Here is a 17,753-nt window from a genome sequence, read left to right on the forward strand (position 1 = left end):
TCAAAGAGCTCATAACCAAGGCCATAACCAGGGTCATGGTAAGGGGTGGCTTTTTGTTGCAACTAGGAAGGAAAAGGCTCTGATGATTACAAACTAACCTGTGCAGAAAAGTCTTATAAAACCCACAGGTATTAAATCCCTGTGTTTCATAGCAACGAGACCTTTCGCTCTACCACTGTAAGCTATTTCAATTAATTCTATCTCTTTTGGGGAACAGGCATTTGGGATTATGTCATTCAGATCACCAATAGTATTCATGATCTTGAACAAAGAGTTCAGAAAACGAAAGACAACGTGGAAGAGATTCAAAACATCATGAAAACATGGGCGTCGCCAATATTTAAGAGAAAAGATGGGAAAAAGGAATGCCTTCTCTCCATGGATGATCAGCGTGATCGAATGGAAGAATATTACAGTCTTATCAAAGAATCTGGCTTTAAGATTCATGCCCTTGTGCAGGTAATAACCAGCCTCTCAGACACACATACCACCAGTACAGGGAAAGCATCATGAAGTGTGTTTGGGTGCTAGAAGTGATTTGGAAATTAGAACAATCAGTAGATGCTGTGTCTTCTGCAGTCAGGGATAGAAGTTAAAACTGATAGCAAAAGAGCTAAAAGTAATGGATGGGGAGTATGTCAAGTCTCATTCTGGTATCAGTGTGTCAAAGTTAATACAATCTTAATAGTGACACCACTTAGTCGTCACACGACTTAACATCCCGCACCAAACCCCTAGGGGGTAGAAGGAGATGCCAAGGACAGAATCCTAATTTATCCACTGCACTAACCACCCCGAACTCGTCCACACAACCTAGTGTGACCCTCATAGCATCATCCTCATAACCTAGCTCTGCAGAGCCTGGAGATATGCAAGATGACTGTGGTGTCGCTGATGCACTGGGTAAAGAGAAGGAAAAATGCAGAGTGCTACCCTTCATGCAGGAAGGCTCTGCCCTGCTTTGTGATCAGGGCAAACCTTGTGTCTCATCATCCAAGGCTGGATGAGGGAAAAGAGCTATAAATGGCCACCAGCTCCAGCCCTACTGAAGTAGCCATGGGGTAGTTCTCCTGGGTTGATCTCATGCACAGAGTCAGTAATGAATCACAGTTGTTATCTTTGGGTTTTCTGTGGGTTGAAACACAATAAAATGTTGTACTTTTGACCTTTTAAATTTTCTTTATCTGTTTTCTAGCTTATTAATTTCTGTTCTTTATCATTTCTTTCTTTCTAGTTAATTTGGGGTTAGTTTGCTTCTCCTTTTTGTCTAGCCTATAAGGGTTGAAACTTAAGAGTATTGATTTCAAGCCTTTCTTCCTTTCTAATGCAAGCATTTGATGATATAAATTTCCCTCTTAGCAGTGCTTCAGTTGCAATCACAAATTTGATCTGCCTCATTTTCATTATCATTCAGTTTTAATTATTTTTCTCTTGCGATTTGTTCTTCAACTCATTGGTCGTTTAGAAGTATGTTGTTTAATTTCCACATATTTAGGTCGTCTCTGGATAGCTTAATGAAATTGTTATCTAGTTTAATTCCATTATGGGCAGAGAAAATATTCTGTAAGATTTCATTTGTTTAGAATTCATCAAATCTTGTTCTGTGATGTAGAATGTGGTCTATGTTATTGGATGTTCCTTGTGCAATTGACAATGTTTATTCTTCCATTGTTGGGTGTGTCGTTCTATAAAATATCAATTAGTTCAAAGTGGTTGATAGTATTGTTCAGATCATCTATATGATTTCGCAGTTTTTTTGTCTATTTGTTCTACCAGTTACTGAAGCTTAGAATGTTAAAATCTCCACCTATGATTTTGGATTTGTCTGTTTTATCCTTTAGTTCTTTCAGATTTTTCATCAGGTATTTGAAGCTCTGTTAGTAGATGCAAACACATTTATAATTACTGTAACTTCCTGATGAATTGGCCATTTTATCACTATGAAATTATTTTTATTTCTAATAATACTCCCTTGTCTTGAAGTCTTTTTTTCTGATAATTCTATTGCCTTTCTTCCAGATTCACTATTCCTACTTTATGCATTGTCCATCTTTTTCCACCCTTTCACATCCAACCTATTTGCTTCTTTGGATTCAAATTTCTTCTCTTATAGACAGCATATAGTAGAAACTTACTTTTCTACATCTAACAACTTTGCCTGTTAGTTGAAATTTTTAGGTCATTACACTTAATGTAATCATTGATATGGTTGGATTTAGCACCACTGTTTTGCTATTTGTTTTCCATTGGCTTCATCTCTTTTTTGTTCCTCTGCTCTTCCTTTCCCACCTTCTTGTTATTAATTGTATATTTTCTAGTATTGTATTTTCATCTCTCAACTGGCATTTCAGCCTTTACCTTGTTGCATCACACTTGCAGTGGTTGTTCTAAGTTTTAGTAGGTCTCTTGAACTAATCACAATCTACTTAGAGTTTTCCCATGAAATATAGGAACCTAGCAACAATTCAAACCGCCCAGGAATCTTTTGTAGTGTTGGTGTGTGTGCGTGTGTGTGTTGGTGTGTGTGTATAATATACCCCACAACAGAGTATTATAATTTTTTGTTTTAAAAGCTTTGGGGAAAATATTTATAGAGTTTTGTATTTACCCACATAGTCACCATTTCCAGATTTGTTTTTCCTTTTTGTAGAACTAAGTTACCATCTATGGTCATTTCTCTTCAGCCAGAAGAGCTTCCTCTAGTATGTCTTGCAGTTTAGGTCTGCTGATAACATGGTCTCTCAGTTTTTGTTTATCTGAAAATGTCCTTATTTCACCTTTGTTTTTGAAGAAGAGTTTCACAGAATATAAAATTCAGTGTAGACAGTTCTATTTTCCTTTCAGAAGTCATTTCATTGTCTTCTACCCTCTAAGGTTTCTGATGAGAAGCCAGTGTACTGTGTATCTTTGTTCCCCTTTTTTCTCAGGCTCCTTTTAATAGATTCTTTTCAAATAAGTTCTTTGTATTTTTTTCCATTCAACTACGATGTGCCTAAATAAGTTTTCTTTATATTCAGCCTGCTTGGAGTTTGTGAGGTTTTAAATCTGTTTTTCACCAAATTGGGGGGTGGTGGTGGTGGTTAATCAAATTACAACATTCTTGTCTAATAATTCCAACATCTATTTTATTTTCTGAGTCCTTTTTTTAATGTGAAGGAAGTTTATTTTTGTGTCACATAAGTCGAAGGAGTAGGCATTCCAGGATTGGTGTGGCAGCTATTTTCTGAGTCTGTTCTTAGTGATTATTTTCTCTCTTGGTTAAATGTCACATTTTCCTGCTTCTTCGCATGTCTAGTAATTTTTTATTATATTCTAGTCATGTTGGATGCCACTTTAGAATCTGGATGTTATTTCCCTTTAAAGAGTTTGTGGTTTTGTTTCGGCAGGCAGTTAACTCACTGGTGGGTCAGCTTGATCCTGTTGAAGCTTTATGTTAAGCTTCCTTAGGGAGAGTCTAAAGAGGCTTTGCTCTAGAATAGAGCTCTAATTCTAAAGCATTGCATTTCTGGAGTCTCAACTGAAGTCCTGGGTTATCTGTGAGGTCTTTTCATTATTTCTGATAGAACACAAACATCTTCCAGCACTATATGACCTTCACAAACTCCATTCAGCTTAGAGCCCCCAGTAACTGTTCTTTGCCAGGCCTTGCAGAATCTTGCCCTAAATATGTACAGCTTAATCCTCAGTCAGAGATTGAAAAGGACTCAGCAACCTCAGCAGTCCCAAACCCCCATTTCTGTCTTTTCTGCCCAGCAGGAACGATGCTCTAATTGAGGTCCACTTTCCTATGCCATGGTTTGGAAAGTGCCTCTAGGTAGAAAGCCAGGTAGTTGTGAAGCTCACCTTGAATATTTCCCTTCTCTTAGGGATCCCATCCAATTACCCAAAATAATTATTTCTTGTATCCCGTTCTGTAGCTGTTTGTAGCAAAAGGGAAAGTCCAATCTCATTCCTCTGTCTTGGCTAGGATCAGAAACTTGAGCTATTTCTTGTTAGTTTACAGAAAATTCTGACACGTTTGCTCCTTGTACCATAGTAGATTTGAGGTGAAAGATATAGATAGCTATATTGATAGGGTGACAGTAGGAAAGAGATAAAACAACTCTACAAGGCAGTCATAAAAACTAAACTGTAGAAGCAAACAGACATACACATTTTAGTAACACCTCAACTCTGGATTGTCACTGTGTTATGATTTGCATGACGACGGACTCTCATTAAATCTTTAATCTACTTAGGAAGGAAAGGTATAGGTAATACACTTTAGAAATTTTAGAGTTTTGACATTTAAAAGCAGAATCATGAGATTTACAATATGGCAGTGTTTCCTAAAGGGGTAAGTGTGAGTCACCTAGAAAATTTACTTTTGCAAAGTGGTAACCACGTTCTTTGAAGATGTAAGATAAATGGAAAGTTGCTATAAAAAGGCTGAATGATGAGTAAATGGGACATCTGTACTTGCCATACCACCAGGTCGGTGACTGTATCATGTAAAAGGAGGGAGAGAAAGCCTGTGCATTCCTTTCTGTGTGTACATTTTCTAATTCACTCAGTATGATAAAGGTTTTTAGTTAATATTAAATGCCAACAACAAAACACTCCAGCTCATTTCTTTTTTTAAATTTATTTTATAGAAGTATAGTTGATTTACAATGTTGTGTTAATTTCTGCTGGACAGCAAAGTGATTCTGTTATATATATTAATATATATATTCTTTTTCATATTCTTTTCCATTATGGTTTATTACAGGATATTGTAGTTCCCTGTGCTATACAGTAGGACCTTGCTGTTCATCCATCCCATATAGAATAGCTTGCATCTGTTTATCCCAAACTCCCAATCTATCCCTCTGCCACCCGCTTCCCTCTTGGCAGCCACAAGTCTGTTCTCTATGTCTGTGAGTCTCTTCCTGTTTCATAGATATAATCATTTGTGTCGTATTTTAGATTCCACATATAAGTGATATCATATGCTTTTGTCTCTCTCTTTCTGACTGACTTCACTTAGTATGATAATCTCTAGTTCCATCCATGTTGCTGCAGATGGCATTATTTCATTCTTTTTTATGGGTGAGTAATATTCCATTGTATATATGTACCACATCTTCTTTATCCATTCATCTGTTGACAGACATTTAGATTGTTTCCATGTGTTGGCTATTGTAAATAGTGCTGCTATGGACATAGGGGTGCAGGTATCTTTTCAAATTAGAGTTTTGTCCAGATATAGGCCCAGGAGTGGGATCCACTCCAGTTCATTTCTAACGATTATCCAGGAAATGCTTTACTTGCTTGAACCCCAGATTTCTTATGTCTTGAATTATAATGCCCTCTACCGTTAGTGTTCCTCCTTCTGCCCACCCTGACTTCTGCTCTGATGCAGCTTCCTCCACAGCCATCAGTCAGCATCTATGAAGCACACATTGCATCCATCAGCGTCCCTCCTGAGAAGGTGACCTGACCCCATCCTCCTTTCTCAGGGAGAGGATGAGGCACCACACTTCCTTCATGGGTTAACTTGGTGTTCCTTTCAAGCAAGGGTTATACCCATTAGACAGAATGGGTTTGTTACACACGTACAGGCATACCTCATTTTAATGTGCTTTGCTTTACTGTGCATTCACAGATATCGCATTGTTCTGTTTTTTTTTTTTTAATTGAACCCTGCATCACAAGTCTATTCATGCCATTTTTCTTTTTGTCACCTTTTGGTAACTCTCACAGTATTTCAAACTCTTTCATTCTTATTATACTTTTACGGTGACCTATGATCAGTGATCTTTGATACTATTGTGAAACATTATGACTTGCTGAAGGCTCAGATGATGGTTAGCATTTTTTAGCAATGAAGTATTTTTAAATTAAGGTATGAACACTCTTTTTTTAGACATAGTGCTGCACACTTAATAGACTAAAGTATAGTGTAAGCATAACTTACACAAAGTATATGCACTGGGAAACCAAAAACTTTGTGTGACTGACTTTATTGCAATATTGGCTTTATTGCAGTGGTCTGGAACCAAACCCGCAGTATCTCCAAAGTCTGCCTGTAACAGAAAATTCTTCATAACAGTGCAGTTTTTCTCCATGTGTTCTTTTCATTCCCATTAATGATAATAAGACCAGTTCTCCCATATTATTAAACATGGTTTATATCCATTCTTCTTTATTTTGTAGGAAAACCTGGGTCTTTTCTCAGCAGACCCAACCTCCAGTATTTGGAAGACTTATGTTAACTACATTGATGATATGTTGGTGGATGGATTCTTTCTTGCCATTGAGTGCTCCCTCAAGTATCTCCTGGAAAATACTGGTATTTACTGGCTTATGGATGTGGTTTATTACTGGGAAGGTAACAGTAATAGCATCTATTGAGTTACAGTGAAGTGCAATTGAGTGCTCTGTGACTTTTCCCAAAGTGTCATGAACATTTTGTGAATTATAACAAAGGCATTGCGTTTCTAAATTGTCCAATGATAAAAGACTTCTCTCTCTTCAAAACTCAGATGATAAATCAGGCTTTAAGATAGTGAAGCCCATAGCAAAAGCAAAAATATAAAAGCCAATTCAGTCTAAATGAAGCTCCAGTGAGGAGGAGTGAGTAAGCTGGAGCAGCTCCACCTGGACTTGACTCATAGCAGCGGGAGGGGACATTCCCTGCCTTCAAGCTGAATGTACTGTATCTCTGTGGCCTTTTGAGAACACAGGGAGGTTGTAGTAGCCAGCTTACATGGAAGAATCAAGTTTTTCTATGTAAAAAGAGTCAGACAAGAAGCTGGGAATGAGGTAGCTTTTAGAAGGAAAGGGAATGTCAAGGAGGCAATGGGCATTCTTTGAAGCTGTTAAAAGATAGCCAAGGGCTTTGAATTTATGGTCCATACACAGAGTCAAAGATTGTATAGTAAAGGCTAACCTTGGTTTGTAAGGGATGGGATGGAAAGGGCAGAAGAGTTCAGGAATAAAGTTGAGTTACACCTTTCGCATTCTGGTAGATTCTGAGGAGCTCAGCGAGGGTGAAGGATGAGGTGAGGATGAAGGTGAGATAAGAACTTAGTCCACTGAGCCCAACCCAAGGAAAGAAATCAGATGCAGAGTTAAAATAGGTGGGCTGAGACCCATGTCCAGATATCCAGCCCATTGCAAGAGGTTGACAGTGCAGAGAGGAGCAAGGCCAGTGCTGGGTGTAGCTCAGATGGGCAACACCCACCCCATGGTCCTAGTAGGTGGAGTGACTGAGGTCAAAGGCAAGGTCTTTGCTTTCATGGTGCAAGGTGCTCCAAATTAAGGAGATAGAGAAGCAGGAAATGGGCTCTGACATAGTCAACAAGGCGGGGAGGTCCCCTTCTAGAACCTGGGGCATCAAACACAGGCACCAAGACTGGAAAACTGGTTCCTAGGGACCAGCGCCAACGGTGCTCATCTTAGTGAACTGACCAAACCTCCTCTGATACTGGAGGTTGGGGGTCCCGTCACTTAGCCCTCCTCTAGATCTAGGAAGATACCCCAGCCACACTTGAGTGCAGGCACTGCATAAGGGACTCACCCTAGGCCAGTGTCTATCCAGCTCTCCTGATCTGGGCTGTCCGATGTGTCACTTGTCCTCCTCCTCTCATGAGGAGAAGAGCGTGGGAGCAAGAGGATGGGGACAGGGGATGGTAGCCAAAGTCACCTTCCCTCCATGGAAACGGGGGGAAAGGGAACACATTTCCTTCACAAAATAGAATGGGCAGGAGCTGGACCTAGTGGCTGCCTGAGCAGAGGAGCTATAGATAACATTAAAAGGCGCTGGTTACCAAGGCAAAGTGAAGGAGCCTAAAGAGAGTGGCCTCCAAGAGGAAAATCACCATGACCCTTTGCCATAGCCCAGGTGGACAACTTTATTCCCCTGGTCCACCTTACCATTTCCACTTGTCGTGTTTGGTCAAACCAATACTATTCCCATGGCTTGGGCTGGCCTCCCAGCCATCTCTCAGAATCCACACCCTGCCTGGGTTAAATGCTACCCACTCTATCCAGAAGCACTCTTCCTCTTCTCAATTCTTAAAGCGATTTGCTTGTACCAGGGGCGTGGAACCACCAGGACCATCCGACTTGTACAGTAATTATGTTGCCATTGCATCTAACATAGGGATTCGGTTCTTATGTCAGCACATAGGGCAAAATCTCATATAGTAACGTGTTCTTGAAAGTCTTTTAAATCCTTTAAACTATATGCAACCCAACCTATTAAATTATACGTACCTAATGCATGTAGGAATACAGAATATATCATGAGTACATATACAAAGCATAATTTTACTGATTTAAAAAAAAATTACTCTATAATAATAGTATAGGGCTTCCCTGGTGGCACAGTGGTTGAGAGTCCGCCTGCCGATGCGGGGGACGCGGGTTCGTGCCCCGGTCCGGGAGGATCCCACATGCCACGGAGCAGCTGTGCTCGTGAGCCATGGCCGCTGAGCCTGCACGTCCAGAGCCTGTACTCCGCAATGGGAGAGGCCACAACAGTGAGAGGCCCGCGTACCGCAAAAATAATAATAATAATAATAATAATAGTATAATTACTGTGATATTGGTAAACTTGCACTTCCTTAAGTTAAATATGCACTGGATGGGACACTCCTGAGTCCAGTAATGCAGATTTATCATCCTTACAGTTTTGAAGGCAAAGCCTTAGTCTTACATATCTTTGAGGGTCCCACAGTTTTTTAGTTAGGGAGAATGGCTAAGCAGTGGTAAGAAGAACGCCATCAATAATGTGGCTTAAAGGACATGGAAGTCTGTCCCCCGGGTTCTAGTCCAAAGCGAGCACTCCAGGTTAGTTGCAAATTCCTTCCGTCCTGTGGTTCCACTGCTTTCTAGGGCCTGGTCTTCATTTCCATGGTTGAGCCGGATCACTGCTGCATGCCGGCTCCAGCCTGTGAGAGAGCAAAGAGAGCACAGAGGAGGCCCCCTGCTGCTTCGTGGACCGCAGCCCAGAAGTGGCACCTCTTCCCACATCCCACTGGTGAGGGAATCACATTGCCATACCTAACTGCAAGCCCACCCACTTATACCTCTATTTCCAGGGAAGAAGGGATAATGGATTTCCATGAGTAGTCTCCACTGCCTGTGATGTCCAGCACGCAGCAGTCTCCTAAATACTTTTACAATCAAAAAATATATGAAAATAAGTGGTTATTAATAAGAGTCTAAGCATTTATCTTGTACTTGGAACATCTTGTTCCATATTATATTTTTATTTAAATTTAGCAAGACAAGTTAGTCTAGCAAGTAATCAGGGGTTTGTTAATCATTTATACTGTTTTTAAAAATCTTATCACTACAGAACTACAGAATTAAAATAAGTTCTGTTTTTACAGAAAAGGAGCAGAAGGGATAGGATTGTGACTTTTTTTTTCACGCCTACACGACGTTGGACAAGCACACCCTTGTTCCCCTAGTGGCTACCAATGGGGAATGGCCTGGTTTGTGCACAGGAAGAAATCAGCTGCTTCCAAGAAACTGGCTTTGCAAAATCAACCTCTTCTCAGTCAGAGGCTGTACTGCCTCCCAGGAGATGTTTGGGAATGCAGAAGGGGACTGGCTTGGGTTGATCAGTCACTAGGACGTGCTCTCTGAGGACAAGGAGAGTAAATGTCCTGCAATGCCCAGGATAGCCCTGCACAAGAATTAGCCTGTTCCAAATGTCAGTGGTTCCCCTGTCAATAAACACTGCAGGACTGCCACCCTCACCTTTTCTGGGGTGTTAGCAAATTTTACATTTCCATTTTCTTATACCCAAACAGCTCATCTAAAGGAAAGAAATGCTCTGAGTGCTTTTAAAACAGTATTGCATTTTGCCTACGTTGCCCATTCTCTTCTGTTTTCCTTGTTTTTCAGAATGTAAGGCAGGACTCACCCCAATATTTGAAGCACAACTGAGCTTAGCCATCCCAGAATTGGTTTTCTGTCCGTCTCTGGAGCTTGGAGTGAAGGGTGGCTTCTACGACATTGTTGAGGGTCTCATCACCAGCATTTTTAGGATATCGTCCTTGGTTCCACGGCTTTCCCCTCAAAACGGCTCTCCCCATTATCAGGTACTGGGTCTGCAAGCATCCTGCCCTCCCATCAGATCTGGAGCCCCCTGTGAAGTGCTGGTGTCACCCGCCTGGTTTTGTCTTGCTCCCCTAGGTTGACTTGGAGGCCATGCCTGATCTGGCAGGCATGCGGGGCGAGCTGATGGGGCGGGTGCAGGGCATGATGACCCTCTGCTGTGGCTATCGGAGCACCCTCAGCCAGTATTCTTACCTCTACGTGGAGGACCGGAAGGAGGCTCTGGGCCAGTTTCTGCTCTATGGGCACATGCTCACAGCAGAGGAGATGGAAGCCCATGCTGAGGACGGCATTCCAGAGAACCCGCCCCTGCTCCATCAGTTCAAAGCGCAGATCGACTGCTACGAAAAGCTCCATGAAGACGTGAGCAGGCTGGAGCCCATCCAGGTGTTTGACAGCTGGATGAAGATTGATGTGCGGCCCTTTAAAACGTCTCTGCTGAATATAATTAAGAAGTGGAGCCTCACGTTCAAACAGCACCTTGTGGATTACGTCACTCACAGGTAACACAGTCCTGCTAGCTTCCCGGGCTGTCAGGAACACCATGTTTTTAATCTTCTTCACATTTTTCTCCATAGGTTCTTGGTTAAATTAAAAATTAAAACAGCGGGTTGGAGGTTCCAGGCTTTTGGACACCAGCAGTAACGTTAGTCCTGCCCTCTCGTTTGTTCATCAGACCTGGCCTCTTTCTGTTTCGTTTTCCATTTGGTGCCCAGTGTGCGAAAGGCACTCAGTAAGTGGTAAATAATGTTAGAGACAATAATAGCAGATCTAACCTCCCTTTACAGCTCTGACTGTGAAATCTCTTTAAGCCTGAGAAGCAGAGGGGGTCTAATGGGCCTCTTAGATTTTATTTCTCCCACTTACTCCTTGTCTCAGATTATCCAGCTGTGAAGCACGGAAGCCCCTAAATCTACACACCCCTGATGCCTGCCAGTGCCACTCTAGCTGTGTGACAGATTGGATATGAAACTCTGTCTGTTCCACCATAGACCTAGACCACGCAGCCCAGCACCAGGCTCTCTAAGCCAGAGCACCAACCTCTAGATAAATAATCAAGTAGGTTAATAGTCTCCCTGTTACTTCCCTTAGCCTTGTCCTCACAGGTCTGCCACAGGCAGAATCTCAGCTCCCAGTCCCTCCCCACAGAATCCTATGGAGTGCCGTGGTCCCTCTGTTCAGTGATCAGTCTTTGGTGTATTAGCTGATTCTGCAGGGGAGCCCTCCCCAGAGTTTGGTGCTGGTCTTGCTTGCCGCTCAGTGATGTGGAAGGGAGACAGCCAAGTCGAGAATGCATCTATCTACAAACAAATTTTGAGAGACTTTGCAAGGGTAATGGTTCTCCGCTCTAGAAAAGCCTCAGAAAATCATTTTGGGATGTTTCAAACAGGGCTTTCCAAGTGTTGTTTAAGAAGCAGCAGCCAGTTTCCCACACTTGAGAGTCAAGAAAGGGAAGCAATGGTGGCAGTTGGGGAGGTGGCAGTGTTGCCCCTTAATGGAGTACTGTTGAGGGGACAGCTCTGTGCTCTGTGGTCCCTCTCCATTCGCAGGTCTGGTGACCCAAGGACATGGGAACATGTTTCAGATGAAGATTTTATTATTATTTAGGTATGGCAAGGCCACAAGATCAGGAGATGACTGCCATTGAAAAGATAGTTTGTTAGATCCCAAGAGGAGGGGGCACAGCACACCATGCAGGGCCAAATGGGGGGCACCAGTGTTAATCAGGAAGCAGAGGGAGTGAGGAGAAACGTGGGCAAGAGCTTTTATTACGGCTTCCATGGAGAAGAATGGGCAAGACATTCTTCTCCAGGTTTAGGAGCAGGTTTAGGATTGTCTAGTTTTTTTATTAATTTTAACAGGCTCTGGGGTGTAGGGGCTGTCTTTTGTTGTCTGGTACCTGGCTGTGGGATTATAGGGCAGGTGAACTGTGGCCTGGAGAATGAGAGCCAGATGGAGGAGGTGGTTGGGGATATGGATTTTGGATTGATTGGCTTGCATTTGAAAGGCACAGTCAAAAGCAGGTTGTTTACTATCTCTAGGAACTGGCTAACCCTGGGAGGGTCAATCCCTCCAGGGCCGACAAGGCCCTAAATGTCAGAGCATCAGAAACACAGGGTTGATACAGGGCATAGTTACAGCAGCTTCCATGTGTCCCTACCAGGTGAGGCTTCACAGGATGTAACAGTTGTTTTAACAGGAAAACACATGATAGAGCACTGAGAAGGCCTGAGTCCTCCTTGAACCCCTGTTTCCTTGTCTCTGAAAGAAGACAGTTTGACTGGATTCCTGTAAGGTGCCTTCCAGTTTTAATAGTTGGTGATCCATAAACTGACTACTTTGCTACACTTTGGGAGAATGTCTCATTGTGTTCTCAAAGATTAGATAAAAAAAAAGAAATAATAAGAACAATAAAATATATTTATTATTGAGTGTCTACTATGTACCTTGTAATTCTGTGATTTCCACCTTCTCTTAGTAGGTGTCAGGATTAATCCCACCTTGCCTTACATAAATACTTCATTTACTGACAGAAATCCAATCCTTCATTATCATCTGTCTCATTCAGCTTGGACTGCTATGATATTGCGATTTGTAATAAGACATATATATTGGATTGACCAAAAAGTTCATTCGGATTTTTCCATAAGATGCATGGGAAAACCCGAATGAACTTTTTGGCCAACCCAATATTTGGTCTTCATCCCTGTTTCTGGCAAAAGCTCCTATAACCCTTGTATTTCCTAAGTGGTGAGAGCCATAAAGGTATCTTTTGTTATGTTAATGGTAACTTTTGGACCTCACCTATGGATGGGAGGCGGTTGTCAGAACAACCAACCATGTGATTAGAGGTTGAAACTTTCAGTCTTATTCCCCAGAACTCCAGGGAAGAGAGAGGGGCTGGGGATTGAATCAGTCTCCAATGGCTGATGGTATAATCGATCATACCTGTGTAATAAAGTCTCCATAAAACCCAATAAGATAGGGTTTCAAGAGCTCCCAGTTTGTGAATGTGTGGAGATTCGGAGGAGTGGTGCATTCAAAGAGGGTATAGAAGCTCCACATCCTTTCCCATACCTTGCCCTGTGCATCTCTTCCATCTGGCTGCTCCTGAGTTATATCCTTTTATAATAAACCGGTAATCTAATGAGTAAACAGGTTCTCTGAGTTCTGTGAGCCACTCCAGCAAATTAATCAAATGCAAGGAGGAGGTCATTGGAACCTCTGTCCTATAGCTGGTCAGTCAGAGGCAAGGTGACAACCTGGACTAGTGTCTGGGTCTGAAGGGGGTGAGGCAGTCTTGTAGGACTGAGCCCTTAACCTATGGAATCTCCAGGTAAATAGTGTCAGAATTGAGTCAAGTTGTAGGACAGGCAGTTGGTGTTGGAGAATTGCTTGGTGGTGTGGGGTGCCCCCCTACCCACCCATAGGCATTGGAATTGGTATTAGGATCCTTGTAGCTGCCATAACAAAATACCACTGACCGAGTGACCTGAACAACACAAATTTATTTCTCACAATTCAAGAGGCTAAGAGGTCTAAGATCAAGATGCGAGTCAATTTGATTCCTGGTGAGAGCTCTCCTCCTAGCTTGCAGACAGCCATCTTCTCACTGTGTCCTCACATGGCCTCACATGGCCTCACTCAGTTCCTGTGCACAGATAGAAAAAGAGAGATCTCCCTCTTCCTTTTCTTATAAGGCCACTAATCCCTCATGGTGACCCCACCCTGATGACCTCATCTAACCCTAATAATCTCCCCAAAGGCCTCAGCTCCAAATACCATCACAAATGGGGAGTTGGGGCTTCAACATATGAATTTGTGGGAGACACAGACATTTAGTCCATAGCATCATCTTAACTCTCATCCCCATTCAGCTCCTCATGCCCTGATCTTACTCAGTCCCATCCTTGCCCTTGCAAAGCCCTCCCCTGTGCTCTTCCCCTGGACCTCAGGATCTTGCATCAGCAAAGTCCACTGTCCCTTCGTCTTCTCTCATCCTTTTTTTGCTCTAACTGAAGCCCAGCTCTCTCCTGAGGATACTGCTTCCCTGCAGCCCTCCCAAGTAGGGCTGATTTTTCTCCTATATCCTTCTTACCACTGGGCCTAGAGGTAGATGAGATAGTCTTGCTCTTAGTTGCAGCTTCCAAACCATTCCACCTGGTCCTCCCTCAAAATCTCTGGCTCCACTGGAGTGAATTCTGTCAGACAGTGAAACCTGCCACTTGTCCCTGCCACAGTCACCTGCCAAGCCCTTAGCCGTTCCTCCCCTTCGTTGCAGGTCATGTCATCTGGCTCAGTCTCCCTTTCCCATCCTTCTGCTAATAATTATCCTCAGTGACTCAGCATCCACATGGAGCCTTCATTATACCTGCCTCTCATTTTCTTGACCTCTCTCTCCATTGCCCTTTCCTTCCGTCGTACCTGTGCTATCTGATTCTGTGTTGTGCCCTCAGTGGCGTGGAAGGAAAGATGAGCAAGTACTTGCTTCCCTTTCAAAATCTCAGGTTAAAGTGTTCCATTCTCTGACCACCACTTGGTATCTTTCCAGCTCACTTACTTGGCAACGGTGCCATGCAAAGTTCTTCAGACCCATCAGGATTTCCAATCCATTGGTCCCGGTGCTTTATCGGGATAGCTCAGTGTTTATCACCCTTGCTCCCCATTCCCGTTCCCACCTCATAAAACCCTGACTGTTTAAACTCAGTGCCCCACACCTGCACCTGAGCAATTCATCCTTGGATGGAGGAAAAACAAACCAATCTTCTGACCAATCTCATATTAAATTTATGAACATAAATTTTTTTATGAACATTTTCATAGATTCTTCCCAACTCCCATAGACTCTTTTTTTCCTCTCTCCTTAAACCTCAAATATCCTCTCTGCCCTTATAGCCTTGCCTCTCATTTCACTGAAAAATTAGAACCAATCACAAGAGAGCTAACTCACCTTTCACCAACAAATCTACCAACCTACCTGCATTTGAAGCTATACATTCAACTACCTCTCCTGTTACAGTGAATAACCTGGTTTTCTAAGTCCAGCCTCTTTCTTCTCATCTACTCGAGAACTTACTTCCTTAAATATTCCCTATCAGCAACACCATCTATTTTCATACATTTTCCACAGCATGCAAATATATTGTCACATCTGGCATCTTAAAAAAAAAGAAAGGAACACGGTCCCAGGAGTCCTTCCAGCTACAGCATCATTTCTGTGTGCCCTCCTTCATAGCAAAATTCCTCAAAAGGTGTGTCTATACTTGATCCCTTTACTTCTTCATCTTCCATTCTCTCTCTACAAGAAATTTTATTATATAATGTAGCATAGGGGCTTCCCTGGTGGTGCAGTGGTTAAGAATCCACCTGCCAACACAGGGGACATGGGTTTGAGCCCTGGTCCCGGAAAATCCCTTGTGCCGCGGAACAACTAAGCCCGTGCGCCACAACTACTGAGCCTGCGCTCTAGAGCTCACGAGCCACAACTACTGAAGCCCGCGTGCCTAGAGCCGGTGCTCCGCAGCAAGAGAAGCTACTGCAATGAGAAGCCCGCGCACTGAAACAAAGAGTAGCCCCGCTCACCACAACTAGAGAAAACCCGCCCACAGCAATGAAGACCCAATGCAGCCAACAATAAATAAAATAAAATAAATTAAGAAAAAAGAAATTTTTTAAAATGTAGCATACGTATGATTTAGAGAAAAATATTAAAACGAATACTCTCATTTACTTTATCCAGCGAAGAAACAGAACATTAGCTACATTTTAAAATTCCCTTATGTACTCTTCCCTGATTAAATCCCTCTTCCTCCCTACCAGATGTCACCCCTGCCCTAAATGTGAAATAATCCTTCCCATACTTTTCTTCATGGCTTAGTGTATATATATATATATATACATACAGACACACAGAGATATACATATATTGAGATTTCCATTTTAAAGCTATAAAAATGAAACAGTGTTGCATACTATATATCCCTCTGTCCTGTTTCTTTTATTCAGCATTATATTTGAGACCCATCCACGCTGAGAATATAGCAGTAGTTCATTCATTTCCACTGCTGTAGGGTATCCCATCATCTGAATATGCTACAATCTATCCATTCTGTGGTTAATATGGTTGTTTCAGATGGTTTCACTAATATCAGCAAGGTTGCTATGCATTCTCTTATACAGCTATCACGGTATCCATGAGCAAACATGGCTCTAGGGTGTATAGCTAGGAGTGGAATTGCTGGGTCAGTGCAGGTAATGACAACTCTTGCCAAGGTGGATCGGCCATTTGTGAAGGTTCCAGTCCCCAACACCTCTTGCTGCTGACAGATTGTTTACTGCTGGCCATTCTGCTGGGAGCTTAGTGGTATCTCGCTGTGATAGACATTTTACATTACTCTCACTATGAATAAAGTGGCTCAACTTTTTGTGTTTTTGGATGAGTCATTATGCTTCCTATTCTGTGCTTCTTCATAGCTCTTGCCCATTTTTTGTTGGACTTTATCTTCTCCCTTTTTATACTTAGAAGTGATTTATATATTGTATGTCTAATCCTTTGCTGATTGTACATATTACAGATTTAGTCTCCCGTTTTGTGGCCCGTCTTCCCACTCCATTTATGGTATATTTTGATGACAAGTTCATTTTTATGTAGCCAAATGTGTCCATCTTTCCCTTGTGTTGTCTTCTTTTCTCTTGTTAAATAAATCCTTTCTTGTCCTGAGATCCTGATGATACTCTCCTACATCCTCTCCTACAAGTTTTATCTTTTGCGTTAAATAGCTCTTTGTCGGTCACTGCATTAATATGATGCAGTCCTAATTACTATAGCTCTGTAATAAATCTTGATATCTGGCAGAGCGAGTCCCTACCTTGTTCACTTTCGTTAAGAATGTCTCAGTCATTCTCGGCCCTTCCTTACTATTTTACATACATTTTAAAATCAGTTTGTAGAAGAAAAAATCCATTGGGATTTTGATTATACTTGCAGTGACTATAGATCAATTTGAGGAAAATTGTCATCTTTGTAGTAATGGATATTCCTAAGAACACGTTATCTCTCCATTTATCTTCCTTAATATCCTTCAATGAAATTTTGTAATCGTTTCCTTTAAAATGATTTTCACGTCTTTCTTAAGATTTATTCCTTAATATTTTATTTTTTGTTTCCTAGTGTAAATGATATTTTAAAATCATATTTTCCATGGAAATGAATTGACATTTGTATGTCGATTTTGTATCAAGCAACTCTACTAAATAAGTTGTTAATTCTAATAATTCATCTGTGTACTCTCTGGGGTTTGCTATGTGCATAGTCATCATCTACAAATTTATGATAGTTTTATTTCTTCCTCCTCAGTCTTTTTTTTAAAATGCGTTTTATCGCTATTTCTTATCTGACCACACTGACTAGGACTGTCAGTATAACATCGAATAAAGTGGTGATGGTAAGTATCCTTGTCTTGTCCCCATCTTAAAGCGGATACTTTCAACATTTCATTACTTAGTATAATACTCCGTGAGTTTTTTATGGCATCTCTTTATCTGATTAAAGAAGTTCTCTTCTAGTCCTAATTTGTTAAGAGGATTTAGCGAAAATAGATATAACATTTTATCAATCGCTTTTTCTAACTCCATTAAGATAATTCTGTTTTTTTCAC

The 17,753-nt window shown here is 41.8% G+C and overlaps 1 protein-coding gene across 1 annotated transcript in view; it reads left to right on the forward strand.

The window, feature by feature from the left end:
• The window catches only part of DNAH9 (dynein axonemal heavy chain 9), a 298,998-nt gene that overhangs the window by 44,636 nt on the left and 236,609 nt on the right, over positions 1-17,753 (forward strand). The window contains exons 14-17 of the mRNA XM_059997406.1: positions 218-459; positions 6,178-6,313; positions 9,883-10,079; positions 10,174-10,598. Coding sequence (XP_059853389.1) covers positions 218-459; positions 6,178-6,313; positions 9,883-10,079; positions 10,174-10,598 — 1,000 coding nt within the window. The remainder of the gene's footprint in view (positions 1-217; positions 460-6,177; positions 6,314-9,882; positions 10,080-10,173; positions 10,599-17,753) is intronic.

Source organism: Delphinus delphis, chromosome 19 (genome assembly GCF_949987515.2).
Source record: "Delphinus delphis chromosome 19, mDelDel1.2, whole genome shotgun sequence".
In the NCBI taxonomy this organism is placed as follows: Eukaryota; Metazoa; Chordata; class Mammalia; order Artiodactyla; family Delphinidae; genus Delphinus; species Delphinus delphis.